Source organism: Eutrigla gurnardus (genome assembly GCF_963514095.1).
Source record: "Eutrigla gurnardus genome assembly, chromosome: 5".
Taxonomy (NCBI): Eukaryota; Metazoa; Chordata; class Actinopteri; order Perciformes; family Triglidae; genus Eutrigla; species Eutrigla gurnardus.
In genome coordinates, this window is record NC_139919.1 from 18,296,911 (window position 1) to 18,322,363 (window position 25,453).

At 41.4% G+C, this 25,453-nt stretch overlaps 1 protein-coding gene across 1 annotated transcript; it reads left to right on the forward strand.

Moving 5' to 3' along the window:
* Positions 1 to 657: 657 nt before the first annotated feature.
* Positions 658 to 12,517, forward strand: cenpi (centromere protein I). Its single transcript, XM_084009967.1, has 20 exons — positions 658 to 906; positions 2,116 to 2,253; positions 2,762 to 2,880; positions 3,137 to 3,244; positions 3,551 to 3,599; positions 3,728 to 3,774; positions 4,040 to 4,129; positions 4,237 to 4,362; positions 4,693 to 4,836; positions 6,072 to 6,192; positions 6,446 to 6,540; positions 6,694 to 6,811; positions 6,975 to 7,039; positions 7,732 to 7,841; positions 8,547 to 8,682; positions 9,160 to 9,284; positions 9,709 to 9,757; positions 10,295 to 10,513; positions 11,280 to 11,321; positions 11,487 to 12,517. Exons 1-20 carry the CDS (start codon positions 738 to 740, stop codon positions 11,619 to 11,621), a joined length of 2,205 nt encoding a protein of 734 aa, XP_083866093.1. The 5' UTR covers positions 658 to 737; the 3' UTR covers positions 11,622 to 12,517.
* The last annotated feature ends 12,936 nt before the right edge of the window (positions 12,518 to 25,453 follow it).

Genomic DNA, 25,453 nt, shown 5'->3' on the forward strand with positions numbered 1-25,453 from the left:
TTTGGAACTCTGGGTGCTGTTGTGAAATTTCTTGTGTCGTGCTCTTGTCATATAGCTTCAGGCAGTCCCTGTCAAAGTCATTTCATCATCACTAAAAAGCAACATACAAAGATATGCAGTGGTCGTCATGATTTTCTGTAACGTTGATCATTTTTTGTGTCAATTTCTGCTTAAGAAAGAAGGTTTCTTTTTAAATGCTGAAAAGTAATAGAACTTGAATTTTAATTTAGTATGAATGCCACTTTGAGGAAATGCATAAAGGAAGTACCCTAAATACATCTTACTTTGCAATATACCTCTAGTGATTTCTGTCTGAATTTTACTATTATAATTTTACTACTTTTTAGGGAATGTGCTTAAAAGGTGTTTCATTCTACTGGCATTTTCAACACAGCAAAAGCCTAAATGTGGGCAGAAAGGGACCACGTCACTGAGAATGAGGGGAAAACAGCCGGACTCAGACACAAGGGTCTTTATGTCGGCGCAGCCTCCTCCCACCAAAAATGTATCCTCGGGATGACAGGATGAAATGAACGGCTACGTGACTATTGTAGTCCTACTCTTTGGCGGTTGAAGGCAAACGGACTACAACTTCCGGGAAGCGAGCAACCGAGCGGAAGGACTACACTGCGCAAGCGCAGACCAAACGGTCGCGCGGAGGATTTGAGTTTTGTTTGAATGGCTGAAGACGGGGCTAGAGTGGAGCATAGTTTTTAAACGTTTTTAGCAATGTAGAAATGGCAGCGAAGCTAAACCTGTCGCGGCCGCCGGATCCTGACCAGTCTGAAAACGACCAGTCCGTTTCCAGCCGGAGCACCAACAGAAGTCTGAGAGTAGCAGAAAAGGAGAGGAGGAAGAACGAGGCGGAGGACCCGTTTGTTCTGGCCCTGAAGTACTTCTCTGACGGTAAGGTTCATACTAGGCTCAGACAAAAACGGTAGATAGCAGATGTTGGCGTTACTACTGCTAACGTAAGCTGTCCAGCATGAATATGTCCAATATTACCGTAAGGGCAAACAGGATGCCTGAAATAGACAAGGCCAGCATAACGTAACGTTAACATAAGGGACTTTCTCATTGCATGTAGGGTGTAACTTAGCTTTACCGACAGCTAACGTTGCTCACTTTACTTTAGTTAGTTATTAGCTAGCTTCCAACTACGAAGACGACAGAGTTAGCCTTAATGTTAAGTTAAGTAAGAACACAGACAACAACACCATTATTAAAGCTGATCATTGGAGGAGCAAGCCTTGTTTTTGTGACGTCATCAGTTGCCACTACATTCACGCTGAATGAAGTGACTGTCTGACTACTACCAAACCAGGGTTAACATGGGTGCTGCGATGTTGTTCTAGAAGTTGCTCTCTGACATTCTGTGATCTAAATAGGTTTTCAGCTATCACACACACCGTATCGTCATATATAAATACACATGGGGTCACAAGTTTTGATACAGACACTGGTGCTCAGTAATGTGGAAATCGGTCTGTACATCACTAAACACATCACTTAAATACTTTTGGCCAACCCATCAGTCTTTTTTGACCTTGGTTGATTCTCCAGGGTGGTACAAATGTAGCCACTAGCCACGTAACATATTATGATGATTATTTGAGTAGCATTTTAGTTATATTTCTACAAATCAAGGGTACTATACCACTGTTAAATTCACCACATATATTATGTTTAAAGACTGGTGTCTGTAGCCAGGAAATATGTATGTCACACAATATAATATTCACATTACACATAATAACAATAAAAAGATTTTGAGTATATATGTGTGTATGTGAATTGTCATGGTGAAGCTTCAATATCAAGTTAATCATAAATATCCTCATGAGTGACTTGAAATAACTTTCGAGCTTGCTATCATACTAGACAAGGGAAAAATGGAGCCTGAGATTATGTTTTTCACTAAAAAATATGTATGTCTTATCTGATGCAATAAAAAAAAACATTTGTTTCCGAACAAAATTCCTGTTTTAGGCATATTTTGATCATTATCATGATAATATCATGACTTACGATTATTTTGCCAAGATAACCAGGACATGACATTTTTCATTTCATGTTGTCCCATGTCTAATGTGATATTATCTCTCCCTCCTGTAGTTGAAGCAGGTACTCCTGTGCATGGGAACGATGCTGTTGAGAACAATTTGGTGTTGGTGGAGAAGGTGGCCTACAGTAAAGGACTTTCCCCAGCGGCCATCGCTATCATGCTGGAGTTTGCCATGAGCCTCCGTATGGGTAAGATGGTCACTTAGGAGCAGCATTGGACTGGGTATATTACCATCCATCCATTCATCAATACGCTTTGGATCTTAACCTGTAAAGGGGTCCGATGGAGGTGGTGTGGTCCCATCACACACCAAGGAAGTGTGATCCTTGGAGAATGTCTTTCATACTCTTACTTAAACCTCAGTCAATTTAAAGCCAATAACCAATAACTCACAGGATTCCACGTAGACATGGAACAAACTCCACACAGACAGATTCAAACTGCCTCTTACTGTGATGTTGCTGTGCTAACCACTGAGCTCTCCGGGATTGAATGCGTTTGATGCAATTTAATTGCCAAGAATGTCAGTTTTGGAACATGGCACAAACTTGTCTTTCATTCTGGCCAAAAGTGTGGAAACACCTGTGCAAAGTAGAAAGTGTATATGCACGACTTGGACAGCTGGCATTTTTATAACCAGTCTTGAAATGTTCTTCCCTTTTAACTTATTTAGTTTCTGTGAATTTCTCTGTGTAGGGACTATTCTGTGTCCCCGGGTGTTGAAGTGTCTTATTCCTGCCACCGTGGTGCCACAGGAGGCTGTTGTACGGGCAGTGGTTTGGCTGGGGGTTGGCAAAATACCCATCAGCACACAAGTAAGTGCACATTTGTTTTGTTCAAATACTTCAAAAGTATGTTGCTTGGAATATATGTATTATTATCTTCGAAGAATATTTACATTATGGTAGTTACTATGATTGTGCACCTTTTAACCATTTTTTAACCAAAAGATATGATTTATGATGAAATGAGTGTAGATTTACTTACTTTTGATTCTGTATGTGTCATTCCCAAGATTACACAAAAAGTATTAATCAATTTGTGTGTTTACTTGCGAATGAAATTCTCCAGGTTCTTTTCATAAAGTGGGTGTTGACCGTATTTGACATGATTGATGCAAAGGACCAACTACGCGCTATCTATGGTTTCATCTTTAGCTTCGTCACAGAGGAAACTTTGGTATGTATTGACGATCTCTGCATTGTTGTAGTACTACGATTCAATTACACTTCACTAAGCTTATATGTTCCATGATCGAACACAAACTTGATTGTTGTGTGATCAACAACGGTTCATTTCGGGGTGACTGGACGGATGCATTATACAACGTTAATTACAAAATTGGATTGTGCTGTCTTGTTTGTTAACATGTCAAAGATCGTCCGCTTACCAGTGTAATGAAATTACTACAGCCCTGTAATGATATGGATTCAGTTGAACAACTGGTGGGATATGAAATTATAATCTTTTGTCACATTATTTCAGTGTCCTTTCATCTGTCATCTGCTGTACCTTTTGACCAGAAAAGAAAGTGGTAAGTCCAACAGTTCAAGCCTGAAATATGATTGTACTGCTATGTTTTATAGTTCACTCCATTATTTCCTCTTTTCAGTATTCTTGTCGCTGCATTTTTAACGGCTTCTTTTTTTTTTCTTGTTTTAGTGCGGGTCTTCAGAGTCAGGAAGCTGCTGGAAATACAGTCTAAACTGGTAAACCTCCGGCTGATCTGTTGCCATCTAGAGCCATTTATCAAAGCTACTACATTATGACTTTACTCAGTATGCAAATCTATTCCACGAGAGCTCTCAGGATGTTATTTTTCTACACTCTGTGCATATCACCATAAACTATTACCCTTTAGATATCCCTGGTTATTGTTGTATTTGCATTATTTGAATACAACAATAACTCAAAAAATGGAGATTTAAAGTCCAAAGATCTGTCATGTTGAGCATGTTGATATTGTTTCCTCAGGGAAGGCAGCCGTTCCTCCTGAGCCTACTGTCACTTTACAAAGTGTTTTGCCCTGAACTGGTGACACTCTCTATCCCATCACGAATTAAGGTTTGTACACAAACTGTGCAGTTGATGTTCATTCTGACGTTAATAATTCGATGACCATCACCTCTGAAGCACTGAGACGCAATTGTGTGTTTTCTGTTTTCTTACAGAGTGGGTTTAGGAACCACAATATGATCTGGAAATCAGCATTGATTGCTGTCCAGAAGAGGGACAGTTCCCTGGTTTCCTCCAGCATCAGTCTGGCCTCCCAAATTAAGACCAACCCCAGGAAAAGGGTAAATGGACCTGCATTTATATAGCGTTTTTCTAGCTTACTAGCTACTCAAGGTGCTTCACATACTACATTCAGTCACTTTTACACGTTCACACACATTCATGCACTCATGGCAGAGGAGCCTCCCTGCACATCAGGATCTAACTCATTCATACACATTCACACGCCGATGGTGCAGCATCGGGGGCAATTGGGGGTCCAGTATCTTGCCCAAGGACCATACCAGTATACTGTATATTTTTAACTAATCTGTTTTTCATGATTTAAACCTTTTAATATTGGAAAAAAAATTGCAATTATGTATTTTCTTGTTCTCTACTTTCTTTCTCAGAAACACTGCCACCTGGGATTTCCGGTGTTGAGTTCTGTAGTCACTAAACCGGTTCAGACTGAGCTGTCCTGTAGCAGAAAGGTGCTCCCCCTGGTGCAGCTCCACTCCTTTGCTCAGCTCCTGGAAAATATGCACCGTATAGAGGTAATTTCTGCCGAGACAAATCTGAGTTCTGTGTCTGTGGAGTGCTGCTGACTCTCCTACCGTCTTGTTTCTTCTCAGTCTTTGGCTCTCACTGCTCCCATCTGCCTCAGCTTCCACACTTCAGCTGGTAGTCCCAACACACCCATACTAGGAACAAATGAAATGTAATTTAATAATGAAACATTTAACCAGAGGAATAAAATTAAATGCCAGTCTTTCCATTCCATTAGGCTACGTAACCAGTCCATTTTAATTGTGATGTGTCCGCACAGCCACTGGGTGGGGCTATGTCACTGTTATAATTTTGTCTATAATATTGTAGGAGACTAACAACTTTGTCCTAGACTAGAGACACTTTCTCTCATTTTACAGTTATGATGATGAATGAGTATTGAAAGCAAAATACCTGAGATGAGTAATGTAATTCATTTATGTATAGTACAAATTTTCATAGCAGATGGTCATTTAAGATGTTACTATAAATGTCTATTTGCCCTGCAGATTCAGTGACCTGATAAGCTAATATACTTCATTTTAAATGGCTCACAGACTTTTATGCGTCATGCTACATAAATTCAACTCTTTAACCGCCTACAAAGCCAACGTGAGGCTTTTGAACGACGATAGCATCAATTTGTGTTTATTGCCAAGAAAGCTCTTCTTTTTCTGTATCTTAAACTAGACAGATGAGTACAGTAAATCACACTCATTAAACTATCCAGTAAAATAATTGACAAGGGATTACTGATTGTTTCCCTCATTGCCTGCAATCCTGTTATCAAAAGCAGAATTTTGCTTTCGTAGTTTAATGATACAGTTGATCCAGAGTTATTGGAGAGCTGAACTGTGTCAATTCCCAGTGTCTCTATCTTCATTCTAATGTATTTATTATAATGATAAAGTTCCCATATTGGGAGGCAGCTGTTCATACACAGTACGTGACTGCATCAATTATATCCAGTGTGATGGCAGAACTGTCCCAGTGCTGTTATTATGAGGATTCCTGTATATTGAAGAAATAGCTCATTAGTGGGTTGATTGGCCCACTCAATGTAAACAAGGACATGATGGTCAGCTTATTCTTGCTTTCTAGCAGGTAAAGAGATAGATTTGAGAGATGGAAACCAGATTTTTGTCTATTCTTTGTACTTCTTTGCATCAATGGCGGTTTTGATTCATTCAGTCTCTCAATCATACCGTATGTGTTTCCTTTTTCTTCATTTTACCTCCACCAGCTGCCTGCTCAGATGGGATCTCTGTTGGGCTCTAGTCTGGCACTGCAGTACCTGGACTATGTACAGGATGAGTCTGCCCTCCTACGCCTCAACTACTGGCTGGGCTACGCTCTCCACGAAGGTAAGGGGGTGGAAGGAGTACCTTCCAAACTGTTGTGACATCTTCTATCAGGAGGAATTATCTGAAGCAAAGGGTACCTTAGGGTTGAACCAAACACATTACCTTGTTGGCATATCAAAAGGATCCTTTCAAAGAGGGGGTTAAAAGAGACTGGGAAAGGCGATGGTGCAGCGAAATCTGTATTCCTCTGCTATTTCTTTATTCCCATGACTGTTTGACTCACTAAGTACCCTTTTTTGCTATTTTTGTTAAGAATTTTTCTTCTGTGGCGATGGAGGAACCTCCCAGAATTCAGAAGAAGCTCTGCAATTTCTGAACAAGTTGCTGTCCACACAGCACTTTCTCCAGGTGAGCATCACGTCAGGCCCTGATAACTACCTCACACCTGTCATATTACCTGTTTTCATTCACGTGCACCTCCGTGTTAAGCTGACCCTGCATTATACAACCAGTCAAACAACGATTTCACACTGTTTTTGATTCGTCACATTTCTCCACCAGGAGGGGTTTTCCAGCTCAGAGGCTTTTCTCTACAAATTTCTCAATGTTTGGGACGGTTCCCTCCACCGCCCACAGATCCTCGGCCTGCTGAGCAACATCCCTGTTGTCCCTAGTTCCAGTGAGTTTTCCATGTCAAGCATAAACACACACAACCCAACCTCACTCTCCACTTGAATAACGGTTCCCTTGTTAGCAAGGCTTGCCTTATTGTGTCACATCCTAGGAATTGCATTGAACTATATAGCCGGTGCAACTGTAACCTTCTGTCTCTCCCACTTTAGGTATCAGATGGCTTCTGTTTGAGCCCCTCATGCAGCTCTTCTTCACATCCTCACTGTTTTTCAAGGTGTGTTTTCCTTCCTTAAGTAGAACGATCTCCTGCTACTGCACCCGAATTAACTGTCTGCTATAAGTTGATAGAAAAGATGCAATAGTGTTTGTCTTGTATTTATTATAAAGCATTCATTATGGGTCTTATATGAGCTTATTGGTTAAACTACTGCATGCCTGTTTTGTAGAGGTGAGTATTGTTAAGATTACTGCTTATCGATCCAGTACTTTATCGGTACTCTTATTAGTTATTACAATTATATTAATTCATACCTGTATTGTTGTGATGATGGAATGGAAATGCACTTGTGGCAACATGTATTGTCTGCTTTGGCTCTCATCAAGTTTAACCAGATGTTGGAGGGTTTTGTTCTCTCTGCAGTTGTCACTAATACACACACACACTATTTGTGCATGTGTGTGAGAGAGGCAGATCTGGCCAGGACCAGCTCCTTGCACACAAGAGAGATCTCTTCTTGATTGGGAATAGCAGAAATATATTATTGTTTATATAGCTGAATGTCTTTGTGTTATTGAATACAAGGTGGAAGATAACCATTTATGTAACCTTAATAACGAACCGGTGAATTCGGAGCTTATCAATACTGCAGTCATTAATCAGTTTAGCCTCGGGGCCCAATGCTAACTTAGGTGCAGGTACTGCATCCTTTATGCTCAGTGCTTTTCCTCTTCATCATGTGTCTGCAGTGTGGGCTGATCGAGTGTCTAAACAATATGCTATTGAAGTGGCTGACCTGGCACTCAGTGTATGCTCTAGAAGACGACTTGGACATCAGCATCAACAGCCACACCTCCATGTGAGTCTCACATCTACTGCCTGATACTTGTTTATGTCCTGAGAATAAAACCTGAAACACTTTGTGATATTTGCTTGAGAGCATACGGGTTATAGCTCGTATATCTCATATAGCTTGTTCTAGCTTTTTTACTCGATCAGATAAAGTTGTTACAATAACCCTTTAGCTTGAATTCTATCATCCATTAAAAGAAGCAACCCAGGTAGAAGTGTGTATTGACGTTTTCAATTTGGGTTTTGAACCCATTTATACATCGAATCCTTCAATTGGAATTTGTTTGTAGACAAAAACACGTTCTTATCTATTGATAAATGATTTTCCAGCTTTCAGTAATGTTTAAACACCTGGGCTTCAGCAGTATCGACTCCTCATGCGTCTAATCCCACATACAATTATCCAATATGTGGAGGGACCCATTTTTTACCTCTGGTATTTAGCTCGCAGTACAACTCGGAGATTAGATCTAGGAATCATTGATTGCACAATTTTGTAAACTTTGTCAACATCACTTTTGATTCAGTTTGTCATTTGCATTGTCGTGAAATGCCACATGCCTGATTTGAGAGCTGTCTTCTGTGCTATCAGAGGCCTGAGTCACTGATCATTCCACCATGGGCAAATCAGCTCTGTTGTGTCCCAACTTTCACTCACCACATTCTGGTTAAAGTATAAGCGTCTGACTCTCTGCTCTGCCCTCTGTCCCAGAAACATGACTCTGTCAGGATTCAAGGATTCAGTGATGGAGCTGGTTGACTTTGTGGGTCGGCTGGCCTCTGTGGGCCTTCAGCTTGAAGGCTGCCACACTCTCCTCCTCAGCTTCACCCTGGACTTCTATGAAACGGTAAATTAATTGATACAAATGATTGAATTTGTGGCTTTTTTTAGGCTTTACCGGTGCAAGATCCTCCCTCTCAAAAATGGGTTTTGCTTTTTCTTTGATGAAAATGAAAAATATTTCCATGTTCATAGATTTTTCAATGAGGGCGAACAGTATATTTTAGAAACCTTTAAACTTAGTAATAGCTTTTTTTTTTATGTTGGAACGACACATTAGACGCAAATTATTATTCAAATGAAAGTATTTCTATTTCTTAACTTGTCCGGAGAGGACCTTTTAACCATGACTTTCATGGTAATGTCAGCAGCAGCACATATAACGTTATAAATAAAAAAAGAAGTTTGATAAATTATGGATAGAAATTAATTTAATCAACAGCAATACCTATAACAAGGAATATAAAAAGATATATGAGACAGTCTCCTCTACCTTTCATTCTTAAATACTAGATGTTTATTCCATGTGTCTCTCCTCCCTCAGGTGTGTGACACCTTTCTCAAGTATGGACTTCCCCTCGTGGTGATGCCTCCAACTGGAGTTTTTTACCCAGCCCTGTTTGCCACTGACCCTGTTAGTGTGGACAGACTTGCCTACATCATGTACAGGTAAGGACTCTTCACCTATATGCTGCAACCTGCCATGTTACATACACTAGCAACACTCTTAATGCAGCATGCCATGTGTCGATGCATATTTGATGAGGGAACAGAACAGGAATCAAATGGATAAATTGAACGTGTACGTTACTGCATGATTTATGATAATGAGAGTCTAAGGCGCAATGCACTTAAGCCCTCTTCTTCTTTTTATCTGGAATTCAAGCATCATTTGTAACTGCAAGGCAGGCTTTAATAACACAAATCCTTACAATGTCGGCTAATTGACTACACTTCAGGGCTCTGAAGTAATTCTACCAAAGATGAGTGTTAAAATGCCATGGCAATGAAAAATTAGCAGAAATGCTTTAGAAATCAAACTGTTTTGCAGTAATTCATGATCACAGAGGTCACTGGTTTCTTTTTTCCTCAGGTACAAGGTGAACTTGACATCAGCCAAAAGCCAAGGAAAAGTCACAGAGGTAAAAAAAACAACCAAAAATAAACCGATTTTCTCTGTGTTATTCATGTCTGTGATTTGCATGCACTGATACTGTAAAGACGACGCTTTGGTCCATTGCACCAATACTTGACATACAATGTGAAGGATTTAACATTTCTTCTCAACCCATAGGTTGTGAATGCATTTATTGTGATTGCATTTTAAGGCATTTAGCTGTCTTGCATAGCAAGTGTGTTTTGATTCTCTTTGGTAGCTTTTATAGATTTTCCATCCGTCAGTCTAGGTCTTTAGAAATCCACATGCATCTACCTTCAGCTGCTAACCTTTAATAACCTCTCAGATGAGGACTTAACAAGTACTTCATTTAAATACATCTGTCACTGCAAGCAAATTTACAAGAACATGTCCCGCCTGGAAATGTCGGAGGCACTTTTTATTAAGAACAGTGGACTCTGTAAATGGCATGCAAATTTATCAGAAATCAGTGTAGTTTACTTTTTCCACTTTACTTTTCTTCTTGTCATTTTGTCGCTTCCTTTTTGATTCTGTTTTTCAGCAGGCCTTTCACATCAGCCGTCAGACGTTCCGCGAGTTCAACCACTATGCAGTCGTCATGGTCAACTGCCTGTGGAACTCCAAAATGTTTCAGCCAGAAATGGGAACGCAACTGAGAGAGGAGCTGCTTCTCAAGAGCAACGTGCCACAATATTGGACAAGCTTCGACCTCATCCACCACCCCGCCTTCATGAGCTATGCTTTCGACTTTCACCAGAGGGTGAGTGTGGAGTGTCTTCCGAAGATCTTTGAGTCGGATTGTATAGAAGTATCTGAGAAAATAAGACACCTTCTTACTTGATTAATTGCCTCAATAAATATTGTAAACATAAGTTTATGGTCTCAAATCACAGTCCCATTTAGAGTAAAATGACAAAGATAAACACAGGGTATGCTTTAGGGTGTGGCTTCTTTGTGATTGACAGTTTATAACCATGGCATTGTCTGGTCTGGGAGTTTTCTGTGTTTTTGTCATATATTAAACCCTTTCCAGTGTGTTTTCAGTTCATACATTTTTTTTAACCATTTTGGTGACTTAAAAATGCCTTGTCACTCTTGTGTTCTGGTTCCAAAAAGCCAAGGTTCTTATGGGCAAAAACCAAGACGTCGACAGCTTTAATGCCAAGCTCAAGTCCACCTCTTATCTACAGCATGCTATGGACTCTGTGTTGCTCCTGCTTATATACAAAGTGTAAAAGGCGCTGGGTGGATAAGTGTGCAGCCGGTCTGTACAGTTTAGTTTAATGGACTTACAGGCAAGACAAGGAGACAAATGTGGTATTAATGTATCTTTCATAGAAGATACATTAACACAGAAGGACATTGTATTATTAATGGGTGCTGCATGAGACTTTCATCAGGTTTTCATCATGTTTAATAATACACCTACCTTTTTTTGGTTCGGTCCAGCTGCAACATCCAGCAGGATTCTTGTGAGATTTAGTACGGTTGACTGTCAATGAATATTAATGTTCTCTTTTCATCAGTGTTGGCCGGAGAGGAAAGACATGGACCTCAATTCCATAAAGGTATGAGGGCTCTGCCTTTCATTGCTGCATTTATTAATATACTTCACATGAACATTGATGTGCAACAGTTATAATTCTGAGATTAACAGAGATCGCTTTGATCATAGAAACCTTTAGATGTTTTGGATTTGACTGTGTGTGTGTGTTTCTTTCTGTGTGTTTCAGCATTCCAAGCCATGGACTTGGTACCTGGAGTTTTTGTTCAGTCAGGGCTACGACGGCCTTCAACAGTTTGTTCAGAGCAACATCAGCCGACAGCTGACGGCAGGCGAGCGGCATGGCAACAGCCTGTCCACATAGCAGACGTAGATGCTCAACACAGTGGAGAGGAGAAACAACCCACTTGCATCCTACCCCTTTTTTAATAGACTTGTACATATTTCTTCTCCTCGTCTCCTCCAAGGGAGCAACTTGCAAGTGATCTGTGTATGTTTTTTATGTAAATAGATGCACCTGTGTTTATTATGTATTTTTACTTATAGTATTGTCCATTCAGCGATAGTAGAGCATAAAGCCATGGATGCCACTTTACCAGAAACTGTGTCAGTAGTAGGTTTTAGGGTCAGTGAATGCCAATCAGCGGGAGGTTGTATGCTTATTGCAACAAAAACCCTAAAAGGATATCATTGTTAATTCACATTCATTTGTCAGGTTGGTGAAAATATCCACATAATCTTTTACAGCACAGAAATACCTTATGATCCACATAAATGTCGATGAGATGTTAAGGATTAGAGCAACAAAACTACATGATTTCAAATTTTCGTTGGAATAAAATCAATCGCTTCCTTTCATGTTACCGCACTGACCTTGAACCTTTACTGCAGTGAAACATTTTTTATTGTATCCCTGTACAGCTTGGCATCTGCAAAACCTGACTCCTGCGCCTTGTTGGAAATAAATATGTGTAAGACTTTTACTTTAGAAACCAATAAAATCAATCTGTTGTGTCTTAATTACATTATACTGCAGTGTGTCACAGTTTACAAGTGTCTTGATCTCGGGCCCTCATGAGGACCTGAATTCAAATGGCATTAGTGGTTTGAGAATCATCTAGATGGATAAGTATTCTTGTGTATTCTTCAGCCAGTTGCTCTGCCATCTGGAAAAAAGCGTTTTGCTTTAATTGAGGGACCCATCTGGATGGTTAACAGGCCCCTGGCTCCTAAACTATATGTGAAAATGCTGGATGAAATCATTGTATGCCAGGTACAGACGTGATCAGCTCCATCTCTAGCCAAACATATTGACCCAGAACATAGCAAATAACTTCCTTCTATACTAAACCCTTTTCATGTCGCAGTAATGTGGAAGTAACAAAAAAACACGTGTGCCCAAAAAATAAATGGTGCAGTGTCATTATTTTAGGGCTGCTAACTATTATTGTTAATCTCAGTCCAGTATTTTGGATTAATATAATTTAAATGATCAAGTGTTGGCTATGATAGTCAAATATACTGACTTCTTGTTTGCTTTGAATGTATTCACTTGTCAGCCCCCACCAAACCCAATATATATTGCATTTTAAATATATATGATATGATATAAAGAAGAATGAGAATGAAAAAAAATAAAGACATTCTGCCACCCACTTAACTATTTCAGCTACTTGCAAACCCAAGTCTATCTCGCTAAGTAAGTTTAATTATTTGCTTGTTTTCTTACAAGATTCATGGCAAAATGTTGAGGATGGATATTTATTCATTTGTATGTCTCGATAACATCAGCTGGTTACTTTGTTGATAACGGGCCGAATGGACACCACAGCTTTATTGAAGTTGTCCATGCACTGCCGGGGAATGATGAGGAGTTGCAGAGAAGACGAGCTCCAGTCAGACGCGTCCCCCTCCTGTGACTTGAGAGCCTTCCTCCTGCAGCACCCAACAACGCGCCACAGCCGCGGAACTTCTCTGCGCGGCGCTTCGCTTTCCGTCCGGCTCTGTGGGACGCTGCTGCTGCTGCTGATGCTGACACTGCGTCGAGGCAGTTAAACCAAGACGATGGTGTGAGTGAGCGGAGCCACCTTTTAAAGAGAAGCAGCCCGCTGATGTCAGCGTCAGACGGAGCCCTCCGCCACCGGCGCCGCTCCGCCGTTTCAAGTGTTCCTCTGCGCCGCTGCCCTGCTCACTTTCCCCGGCTCACGTCTCGCCCGCGTCCACGGGACTAGCTCCTTTCCCGGCTCCTCGCCAACACATCCAACTGAGCCGTGCCGGTCCCACCCGGGCCAACCCTCGCCTCCTCGGGGAGTAGAAAGGTAAGACTGCTGAAAGCTGCTTGTGTTTTTTTTGCGAGTGTTTCCTGCGGGGAACGTGTTGTGGTAGAATCCGGTGAACCTCACATTCAGGGTTAAAACAGGAAAACTCCTGTGCGTGCTGAGGCGCAGATTGACTGTAATGCAGTTTGGGAGCTGGATTTGTTTTTCCAACCAGATGACATCCGTGTGATTGATTGTTTGCCGGATGCGCTTCCAGGAGAACTACACAAGCCCGCGTGCGTGTGCGCAAAAGGTGCGCAACTGGATGTTTTTTTTGTTTTTTTTTGCAGCAACTGATCAAAGCTGCTTAATTTCCTTTCCTTTTCCTTTATTGTGAAATAACGTGCAACTCACAACTTGGACGCACGAGAATGCGCAGTTTGTCCATCAGACATTGCGAGTCAAAGGAAGTAAATTGACCGAGTGTGCGCTTGTTTTCTTGAAGCCCCGCAAGTTTCCCTCGCAAATCTCTCTTCCTGCAGAAAATATAAAGAAATAAAACATGTGATTTTGTATGGCTTTTCTGCCTCGTCGGTCTGTGTGGGTGGAGACTGACGTGTGATGGCAGACTGAGTTGTTGAGCCGGATTTGAACTCTGGATGTCGCGAGTAATTATGGTTACAATTACACGGTGTGCGTTTTAAGCCCCCGAGACTGTTTGGATGGACCCAAAACGAGGACGCAATGCAGTGTGGGATGATTTCTGGGAATATTTGTAGTAATAAGTAATCCTGCTTCAGTGGATGTGACCGCGGTTGTAGCCTGTATTCTCAACCCAAATCCAGTCTAAACCACATGATGAGCCTGCACTCATAATGTGATTGAAATGAGACATTAACATATCTTTGGAAATATGGATTCACAGGCCTTTTGGGGCAATTTTACTTTTTTTTATATCTATATATGTGTCAGTCATTTTGGCCTTGTTGACCTGTGTCAATAGGCTTGTGACTTGTTCATTCAACAGTTAATTCGGTACAGCTACTCAATCCAACACATGAAAAGAAATGCCCTTCCTTAAAGTATGAATCGTCTTGGTTTTGGACATCAAAAGGACCCCTCTTTCTCTTCCTCACTAGGCTGGTTTTTGTGTTCTTTCATCGTAATGCCTGGGAAATGTTGGTGTTCACGGCCCATTTTGGAATAGGAAGGTCTCTGGAAGCTGTAAATGGTTTATTTTGGTAAAAAGGCGAGTAGAGAAAAAAAAAAAGCTGAATAATGTTTCCTTCTCAAAGGAGGCATGAAGTGACATCCCGCCTCCAAAGAGAAATCCCTCTGAAAATGACTTTCATGTTGTCATTCTGCAGGACATTTCAGCGTTATCAATCTTGCATTCATTTTCAAATAGCTTCGAGCAATTTCCGTGGACAGAAATCCTCTGGTAACTACACAGGGAGATAATTTCCCTCATAATCCAAAAGCTTAACAGGAGCAGATCCGAATTTTCTTCAATTTGATGATGGGATTTCCTCCCTTTTGATTTCAAAGACCGCTGCGAGACGTCCGGAAATGTGAGAAACACAATGCATATTTCTGCAGATAGTGGGGTTTAATAATGGTTAATAATGAGCAGCATACGTTGTGATGACCATAGCAGCTTGCATATTAGGCCCATGTGTTGCTCTTTGTAACTAGATTTGGCAGAGTGTTCCTTAAGGCTTCACACAGTAGAGAGTTATAATTGTGAACGACGCTAAAAGGATTACGAGGATGTTCTATTGTCGCTGCCTCTCTCCATCTACATGCCTCCTGGTCATGTTCCATGTTGTGCATTTTCAACACTCTCCCTCCAGCTGTGTCTTGAAGAATAGAGATGAAATCTCAAAGCGTCATCCCATTTTAATGTCCTTTATTTATCCGAAAGAGGACAATGTCACTTGTATCCGATAATGTTAAAGCAATTTTTTTTTTGGTGTCCCCACGTGGCCATCAGATGAAAAATATGAAATTACCTCTTCATTGACACCAACCATTTCTGCGAATTTGTTCATTTTTAATTCAAACTGTCAGTGACGCTGGTATTGTTGTCACCTTGTGAGACTGCGTGAGTCATCGTGGCATAATGGGGTCCCGGAGACGCCTACTGTATGGCAGCAACGAGCACAGACACAGTTTGGAGGCTGTTTAATTGTCTGTGGACACATTTCATCACCAGGATAGTGTCACGTTGTGCAAGATGCAGCCAGGAAACATCACAGGTGTAGTTGAGATCAAAATCAAGAGTTTGGAGATGTGGAGGTGTGGTTTGAGCGAGGGTGCCTAAAGTGGGTGGGGGAGGGGTAGGAATACTATAAAGATAATACCTTTTAGCTAATTATTTCAACCACCTATCATTTAAATGTATAGCCGTTTTAAGCTTTTACTCACTAGCTTTATAAACAATATAATGTGCAGTGCAATTCTTTTGTGCCTCGCAGGAAGCAACTCACAAATAGAAAAAAGTCAGATATTAAAAAAAAGAATACAGCTTTTACAAAAGAAACCAACAATGTAACCCCTGGGATACAAGTACCCCTGGTGTGGAATCACTGCGTTAAGGCAATTGTGTTTTTGGAGACCTTTTCCCGTCTCTTCACAGTTTTGAGTTTAATCCCAAATCGGTGACACTTGGAGGCGAGGAGCTTGTTTCTTTCAAGGGTTGTTTTCGTCTTCTCTGATGAATCCTAAACATGTATTTTGGGATCGCATTATTTATACTGTAATGTGGGGGGAGCAAGCTGTGTTAAAGATTGTCTCGGGCATGTCTCCCCCCCACCCCCCCTTTTTGTTTTTAATTCAGGAGAGTGATCTGAAAATGTCACCCCCTGTTATAGTCTGCCCCGGGTCTTAGTAATTCTAGTAGAGCGTTAAGAATTAGCAACCTCCCAACTGCTGTAGTGACATTACGTATTCTCACTGAGAGGATTTTTCTTTATTCACGCTGAAAAGGTGATTGCAGGTCAGATGCTGTGATTTCTCTTAATCGCTGCGATCATGAATAATTAGTCTGGTGTCATATTTTCTTGCTACGCCGAGAAAAGCAGTGATGAGTTTCCAGGTCGTGACCCCATGCGAGACCTCCTGGAGTCCAACTGGTCCAACTGCTGCAGTGATTTAATCACAGCTGACCCCGGCTTTGACCTTATTGATGTCGCTTTGCTCTCCAGTGGGGCAGATGAGGTCCTCGATGATTTGTTTTTCCATATTGCCTTGTGTTACAAGACTTATATGCAGTGAAATAGCTTTTACGGCTCTATTTCTTTCCTCTGTATTTAAAGGATAATTTCTGTTTGTGACATTTGTCAAGGCTGCTCTTCTTCAAGTATAATTAGCAATAATGGCTCCACACTGTCGCCGTAGCTGGAGCTATTGGGGTTCATTTGACTCCTTTCAGAAGAAGCTATTTGTTACTCACTCATGCACGGAATGAAAAAAGAACTTCCACAGAACAAAAAATAGCTTTGTTAAGTCAGTTTCTCTGCTGTGTCACTTCATCTCGCCTTGTTTGAAGTTTAAATTTCTTACAGGGAAAACATGTCAGACTGTCTGATTGGATGACTAAGGCGGAGTAACTTCGGTGGTTGAATTGCACTGTTTGTTTAGTGGTAATCGCCTCACATTACAAACTTAATTGTCAAATCTGTGTGTTCAACAAAAGGATTAATCATTATTATAAATACTGTTAGCAAATCTGATGAAAGCACCAAAGAATGAATGGATCCTAAAATGTGTTGTAAAAGTTTAAAATGGTTAAAAGAACACACCAATGGGCTGTCATTTCAAAGAACATGGAAGCTGTCATTTATTCTGGCAATTCCATATTTGTCCTTCAGCCCTGAAATTCTTCTCTGTTCAGAGCCCAGCTGGGGAAAGTATATATATTTGTGACCTGTTTTTGAAGAGTAACTCAACATCGTTCTGGTTGAAGGTTTCAGGATAGAATTGTGTTCTGTTGAGCTGAATACGGCATTTCAAGATGATTGTAATGTATTTCGGAGTGATAGGCATGCAGGGCGCTACGTTGGGAGGAATTTGATTTTATCGTGAATAACATTAGCTCACAACCTTCTCTAGCTCTGTGCAGTGCCAACGTGGCCGATTGATTGATGCATGTCATGTTATTGGTGGGACTCGCTGATGCACACATCGGTCATATTTTGTTTTTCAGGAAGAAATGTTTTTGTGTTTTTTTTATTTAAACATACAATTTTTTGGGCTAAAATCCCTGGGCATATAATGTTAAGTTTGACCATCACTGCAGCAGAGAAAGACGTTAAATCACTGGAGAAAAAACATCGGGAAACGTGATTGACAACGTGACAGCATTTAAGTGGCTCTTTTAAATATTTCAACAGGTACCAATCAGTTTGGGCATAGAGAGGGGGGGACGGGTGTTAATACAGATTAACACATAATTAACAAATGGATTCTTCTTTGAGTAGAAATCTGGACCGAATGCCTCCAATAAACAGAGAACAATATGGTCCTGTGTATACAACATCTTTTAACATTACTGACCGCAGACCAGCTGTGTCAATTCTTGTCCAACTAAAGTGCCACGGGCACCAAACACCTCAGGCCCTCCTGGAATAAAAATATCTCCGTGCCCTGTCAAGTGGCCGTCCCTCCTGAGACCCAGATGGACGGATGGCTGTTGTACACCTTGGAGCATCATCATTGGGAGTCTCTGTGGCCGTAGGACCGGTGTGCTCAGTCGAGCAAGCTGCAACGGTCCCATCATCTTCCTGCACCTCTCAATCATCCCCGCCGTGCGCTGAGAGATGGCAAAATTGACAAATGGGGGAAGAATGGGGATAGAAAAGCAATTTGCTAACTCCATAAATTCCTGCGCCTGAGGTACCTATCCTTGGCCATCGTGACTGCGAGCTATTATTTAGAATCTGGTAACCGATGCTTTCCTATTAACATTAAATGGGTTGGTGTCTGTGGGTTGTCTCCAGCGACACGTTTATGCTGGTTATTTACTGCCCGGCACTGCGGGCCTTGCTCTCGGAGCTGCTCCGAGGACCTGCTCACAGTGTGGCTAGTCATTGTCAATATGGCGGGATGGGAGGGGGAGGAGTAACGGCCGGTTGCTTAATTACGATTTGTTACTTAGAGTCCTGAGAAGTGTGTGTGTGTGTGTGTGTGTGTCCTACTTACATTGGAAACATGACACCTGTTTAAAATCAGTGTGTTATAGGGGATATATGGATTTCGATTCTACATTAGAAATCAATCAAAATGAGTCTGAAAAGCAGGGACTGGTGATATCCCAGTATTTTTTTTCTCTCCGCCCCCGCCCGCCTCCTAACGAGAAATACAGCAGCAACACTTCAGAGACGACAGCGGTAGCCTACAGCTGCACTTGGAGACACCGCGGCCATTGCCGGAGTCTGCAATGACAGAGAAACAATCCTCCTGTTTCCGAGTTTGTAGGTTGCAGAAGATTTAGAGGCGGCAGCAAACAGTGGAGCCCCCCATCCCCCAGAAAAGAAACAGCCACTTAAAATCGAGTGTGTGTCTGGATCACTGTGTACGGTGAAGCATGTGGGAGCTAACAGGGATGTCATGACGCATTCAGGTGTAACTCATAACCCCAAGCTGTTGCTGTACTCTCCTTTGATCTAGTGGATCTATATAGTATGGTACATTCAAAAATAAAATCTGGCTTTCTTACCATCCATCCATCGTCTACGCTTATCCTCGGGGGGGCTGGAGCTGATCCCAGCTGTCATTGGGTGAAGGCAGGGTTCACCCTGGACAGGTCGCCAGTCTATCACAGGGCCGACATATAGAGACAAACAACCATTCACACTCACATTCACACCTACGGGACAATTTAGAGTCACCAATGAACCTATCCCCATCCTGCATGTCTTTGGACTGTGGGAGGAAGCCGGAGAACCCGGAGAGAACCCACGCTTACACGGGGAGGAACATGCAAACTCCACACAGCAATAACCCGAATCCGACCCGGGAATCGAACCTGGAACCCCCTTGCTGTGAGGCGACAGTGCTACCCACTACACCACCGTGCAGCCCAGCTTCTTACCATGTAGTTTGTTTTGTTTTTTAAAAGAAGAATTGATGATATACATTTTGACAGTTGTCGGTGTGTGAAACCAATAGTCTCTTGATTTTAACAAATCGAGACGCCATCGTCTAACCATGGCAAAGTGCTGAAAATGTAATGTTTGAATCGAAAATGGAATCCAATTGTGACCTTACAATTGAAAGACAAAGGGTCAAATCGAGGATTTGGAGAATGGGGACTCCCGTAGCATGTTAGCATTTAGCTCAAAGCACTGTTTAAGTGCAGCCCCACAGAGTCACTACAGCCGTAAAAGAGATGTTTACCCAGTGTGACTATCAGGCAGCACTGCACTGAGCCACAGACATGAAGGTGATGTTATTTTTTAATCCTGTCATCCTCTGCGTCAGAGATGCTGGCTCTGGTTGTTTTTTTCCTTTTTTTTTTTTATCCGTGTTTGCTTGTATGTGGGACCTTCATTTTTGCTGAATAACTGAATAATTCCCCTTCTGACAGGAGCAAAACACAGCGGATGAATGATTTAACATCGGAATTCGATTCATGCCTTAAAAAAAAGAAGTTAAAATTCATTGTTTACAAAATCTTTATCACTGCTCAGCATTCACTGCAGTGCTTTATGGAGATCAATATGTGCCATCTGAACTCACAGCTGCATCTAAACTGTTGAAAGGGAGTTTGGTCTATAAGCCTGTATAGAAGATGCTGGTCAACAACAGTACATAGCAGTCCTCTGCTGCTGCTCCACTCTAACTGGAGTTAATGACTCCTGCACACAGTTCCACATACGTCTTGAGTTTGTTTCCCTTTGGTTGCAACTTCTCTTCCAAACTGTGTCGAAGAACGTAAGTGCTGCTATAGCGTCTCTCCACTAAATCCTATTTGGTGAAGAACCGATAGCTCTTGGGTGTCAGGTCCGGTTAGGGCCACGCCACGCCTGCTCTGCACCGATCACACATCATCCTCGGCACATGTGCTAACGCGATCCAATTAGAGCCGACATCTTCTGATCGGCGGCGTGTCGCGTCTGGCGGCGTGGCCGCCGGGCGTGTCCTTCACTGCTCAGTTGCACAACTCCAAGATGGGTTTTTTTCCCCCCATCTTGCCTTCTCAAAATTCATGGGGCACGCTGTCGATGTGTTGCGGCGGATGTGTGTTGTTTGTGCTCGTACACCAGACAGCTCTTTTTTTTTTTTTTTTTATCTCTTATTTTCAGATTCAGGAAAAGCGATGGGCTAATTTGTGATAATTGCCGGTGACTCACCTGGTTTCATGTCATTTTTTCGACACATAATGGAGTATTTCTGGCATATGTGAAATTACCCCTCGCTACATCCAATGTGGTGAACTCATTAGAAATCACTCCTGATCTTCCCCCATCTTCCATTTAACCTCAAGGCTATGAAGAAGAAACTGTTAGAGACCCTTTTCTGGCAAGTCTTAAAAGCAGGTGTTATATCCGTCTTTGAATTAAACATTTGTCGCTGTATTTTTCTCTCGTACATTAATGGCGTAGTCTCTGCGGTTGAAGGAGTAAAAAAATGTATAAAGAAGTGGAACACCATAGCATATACACATACACACTCATGCACTCTTGTTTTTGTCTACCTCGGCTTCTGTCCTCTCCTGTGTTTCAACCTTGCTGTTGTTTTGTCCGTAATCCCATTTTACTCACCTGCACCACTGCACACATAGCAGAGACGGCGACACCGCTAATTAGTTATAGACCGGTAGCCATTAGTGCAAGCAACACAGCATTTACTCTGTCATTTCAACAACATAAATACATTCTTCAGAGTCGTAGTCGCGTCAGTTTAATATGGCGTCTCTATTGTGCCGAGCCTAGATACCCATTCCTTACCGCACGCCGTGGCCACAGAAATCTCCTTAAGTACAGTGGAGGAAAATCTAGATGTTTCATCTCTGCCTTTTGATTTTTTCTATTGTCTGCATTTCAGTCCAAATAAATATGTGAGGCAATCAAAGGGAAATGACCAGCATCTCTGTGATAATAATATGTTGGATAATCAGCTATTGAAAATAAGTTAATGGTACTCACTTCAGCAAAAGTAATTATTTTGAGCTTTTTTTTTTGTTGACTGCAAACGTGAAGTGTGTATGACTCACTGGCATTGTTCCCATGAGTGGAACGAGTCGGTACACTTGACATATTATAAGTGGAGGATTTAAAAAAAACTCTTTAATAAACCTTCAATAACAATACAACTTGCTCAACCCCCCAAAAAGCTAACGTTCAGTTTCAAACTTTTTAAAACCATTTACCACGATGACCAATGCTGAGTGTACTCAGTGACATCACAGTGCACTGACGCAACCTGGAGGTCACTTCTACCTCACTGCACCCGGTGAGCAATGAAACCACCGTTGGTCATCAAAAACAAGCCAATAAACTATTTGTTTTGCTCTATTTCCAAAGTGTATTTAATCAGGATGTATATAAAAACCTGCATGAGGCTCATAAAACTAAATCCAATTTAAGTTAATGTTACTTACCCTAATGGAAAATAAAAATATGTTTTGTACAATTTAAGATGCATTAAAAAGTTGGATCTATTTGCACAAGTGACCTCAGAAGTAGAGCGTTTTTTTTTTTTTTTCTCCTCTGCAGTCCGTTCAGCTTCATCTCGCCATGCTGGAGCCCGTCCTCTGCTGATTATCCCGTCTTTGTTTATTCATTATCTCGTTTTATTAAGGGAACTTATGTTTACTTTAACACATTGAAATAATGAATCACATTTCTAAGAAGACGAAGAATAATGGATCAACCCAGATGTAACTAAGTGCTTCTTTTCTGTGGATTAGCGTGGGATGTATTTGTCCGTTTCTCAAAGAAAAAGCACGTATATTTGAATACAATGTAAATCATTAATTTGGTCGGAGCTGAGTTGTTGAATATATATATATATATATAGAGCGGTTTGACGGAGAAGCTTCACACAATTGTGTGGCGTTCATGACCTCGGACTCTACCGTGTTTAATAGATAATAAAGCCTGACTGCTTTATCATGATGAAATCACTTGGAAATCACACTTGACTGTCTAACCTTGTATTTCCCCTTGAAAATAATTACTGCTCCCAAATATGTTACTACCTGATTAATTGTATGTTTTGTCTGGCTCCCGATTCCTCTCCATTTAAAAATGTTTCAGTCAGAAGCTGCAGATAAAGAATCGAGTGCTCGTTCGGAAGCCTCTGACCTGGCATTTGTCTGTCAAAGCCATTGAAATGTGGTTTCTCCTGGAAATGTAGAAAAGAAGCTAATGACTGTCGACATTATTCACAGTCCAGAGGCGAGTGTGGCTCCTCCTGTTGAAGCTTAATTGAGCACCAAGGAATCTCTTTACTGAATGATGAAAGAGGAGTTTGACTTCTCCTCAGACAATGAAAGCCGGACGCACCAGTCCCATTTTCAGTGGAAAAGGGAAGAATAATACAGATTTTGTGTGTGTGTGTGCCGAAAGCACAAACTGGGCGGGTCGATGCAAGTCGAGATCCCAGATCATTTCTCAAAGCTGCGTATTTCGCATCTACGTGGGTCGTGGCAGTCTCTTAGGCTTTATGATTTATCAAACGGAAAAGGTCACTACGGCAAGCTGCAATTAATTCTGTCTGCTTTTATTTGGTGCTGCTCGGGGTGCTCGCTCCATTAATGACACTTGCCATTACACGGCATGTCTTCGGGATGGGAGCACGGGATGAGGTGGTATTTTTTTTTTTAAATGGTGCAATTCTGCACCAGACAGCGTTCAGTGATAAGTTGTGTCGTTGGTCATGTTTTGTCCAAATTGAACAAATGATAAGATATGGAAAGTGGAGCTTCAGACTAGTTTTTTAATACAGATCAAATAAAACAGGAAGGAGAATGGTAGGAAGAAAAAGGGATTTGGTCACCGATGAGAAATAAACGAGACAAATGCCCTTTTCACACCTCTGACCAAAGGGTTTGGTACCTTGTATTTTTAGTTTCGGTGTTTGGTGATTATCCGAGTGTCTTCTCGTAATCTAAAGCAAATGTCAATTAGACATTTGGTCTTCTCCTCTCCCCAAGTGCTACTGTGACTTATTATTATTTAGCTTTGGATACTCAATCCTAATTGGTCAATTGTGCGACCTGTTTCCTCATAATAGCCGTTGCTATGGACACAGTTCTGACCACCACACAAAGCATGCAGACTATTTTCTTTTTCTTAGCAGCAGCAATAATTGAATTTGAATAAATGATTGTTTTGTAAGTAGCTGTGTAATACGGGGACTAATATCACATTATCGCTGGTCACTTGTTGTGTTGTTGTTTTTTCATTTTCCGGTTCTGACAATAACTGTCCGAAAGAAAAAAGAACTTGACACTCTTTCTTTCGTCTTTGCTTTAATCTGCCAGCAGAGTTATACACTCTATAGCTACAGTGGAAAGACCGCCTCCTCTCGTTTCAGCCGAAAGCCCCTGTCTGGTTATTAACATTTTTTTTGCTTTGTTTGTTAAACGTAAAAGTTTTTGTTTTGTTGTTGTGTTTGTCTCCTCATTAAGCATGATTTATGCTGCAGGCCCTTTTCTTTTGACATGTCATTGCAGGGTGAACACAGGTGTAATTAACCAAATTAATTATGGTCCCGTTCTATTTTGTGTGTGTCACGGCAATCCATAATTAATGCTGTTAATTACGTCTGCATTTACCCTGCGACGTGTCAGAGCGGTTGCAGTAGGCTCACATGCATACATACAGCTACGTCGAATTGTACACAACAATCAAGACACAATTAATAATTCAAACTAGTTAAATAAAAAATGCAGAATATGATATGAGAGTTAATCACACTGGGACAAAAGGGCGATAGCTTTTTTCTTCCATGAATCGCTTGACTGAAGTAAATCTTCATACACGAAAGTCAAGCGAATGAACTGCCTGTTGTGGATTACCCCCACAGCAAATATAACAGCCGTGTTCTTTTGGCTTTTTTCCCTTAATTTTACTAGTTCTGTTTTCTGACGACAAAGTCTTTCCATCTCAGATTAGGCACCTTGCCGTAGGCAATGTTTATTTTTGTGATGTTTGCGCTGTAGCTTGCATGATGAAAAATCTCAAATTATTTCAATATGTTTCACAAAGCTCGGATATAATCCTTCTTAATTAAAGCTCAAGTCATTTCCACTGCCTTCTGGCTGGGTTTTGAACTTAAATAGTCTTGCTTAAAGCGTCTCATCAATCTGTCTTGTGAGCTGATAGCCCCCTTGCTTAGTTCCTATGGAAACTGCAGTGTTAAGAGTTCAAACTTATTGCTATGCAGACCAATCCAATAGTCAGTGAAATGTAACTAGACTGCGGAACTTCTTTACCCTGCTAGACACGTGGTTCCTTCGTGTTAAATCCTGCTTTTTGGCATAGGGCAGCAGGTCATTGATCTGAGAGCAGCGAGTTTAAGCCGCCAGTTTAACTTCGGGCTCCTTCCCTAAAGATCCAAGAGCTGTGGAATAAACCTGGACTAAACCGGTGATTTCAGATGTTCGATTCTTTTCCCGGCTTGACCTTTCAGATCCCCTCCAATCACGTTGACATTTCCATGCACCGGTAGATGTGGCTGTAAGCCTGGGCTCTGCACATGTTTAAACCTCATTTTGCACCCAAATCCTTTTTTTGGGAGTTTGCCGATGACATCATCTTGCTACTCTTTTCTGACGGATTCTTGGTGCCTCGACGGCTGTGTCGGTACCAGTGCCGTGTGACGTGTAGTATGGGAGGAATTGCTGATGCTCTTTATTTTTAGAGTCAGTCTCCTGTTGGTGCTCAGTCTTGGCGGAGAGGCAGTGAGTCATGTTAAAACCAATGAA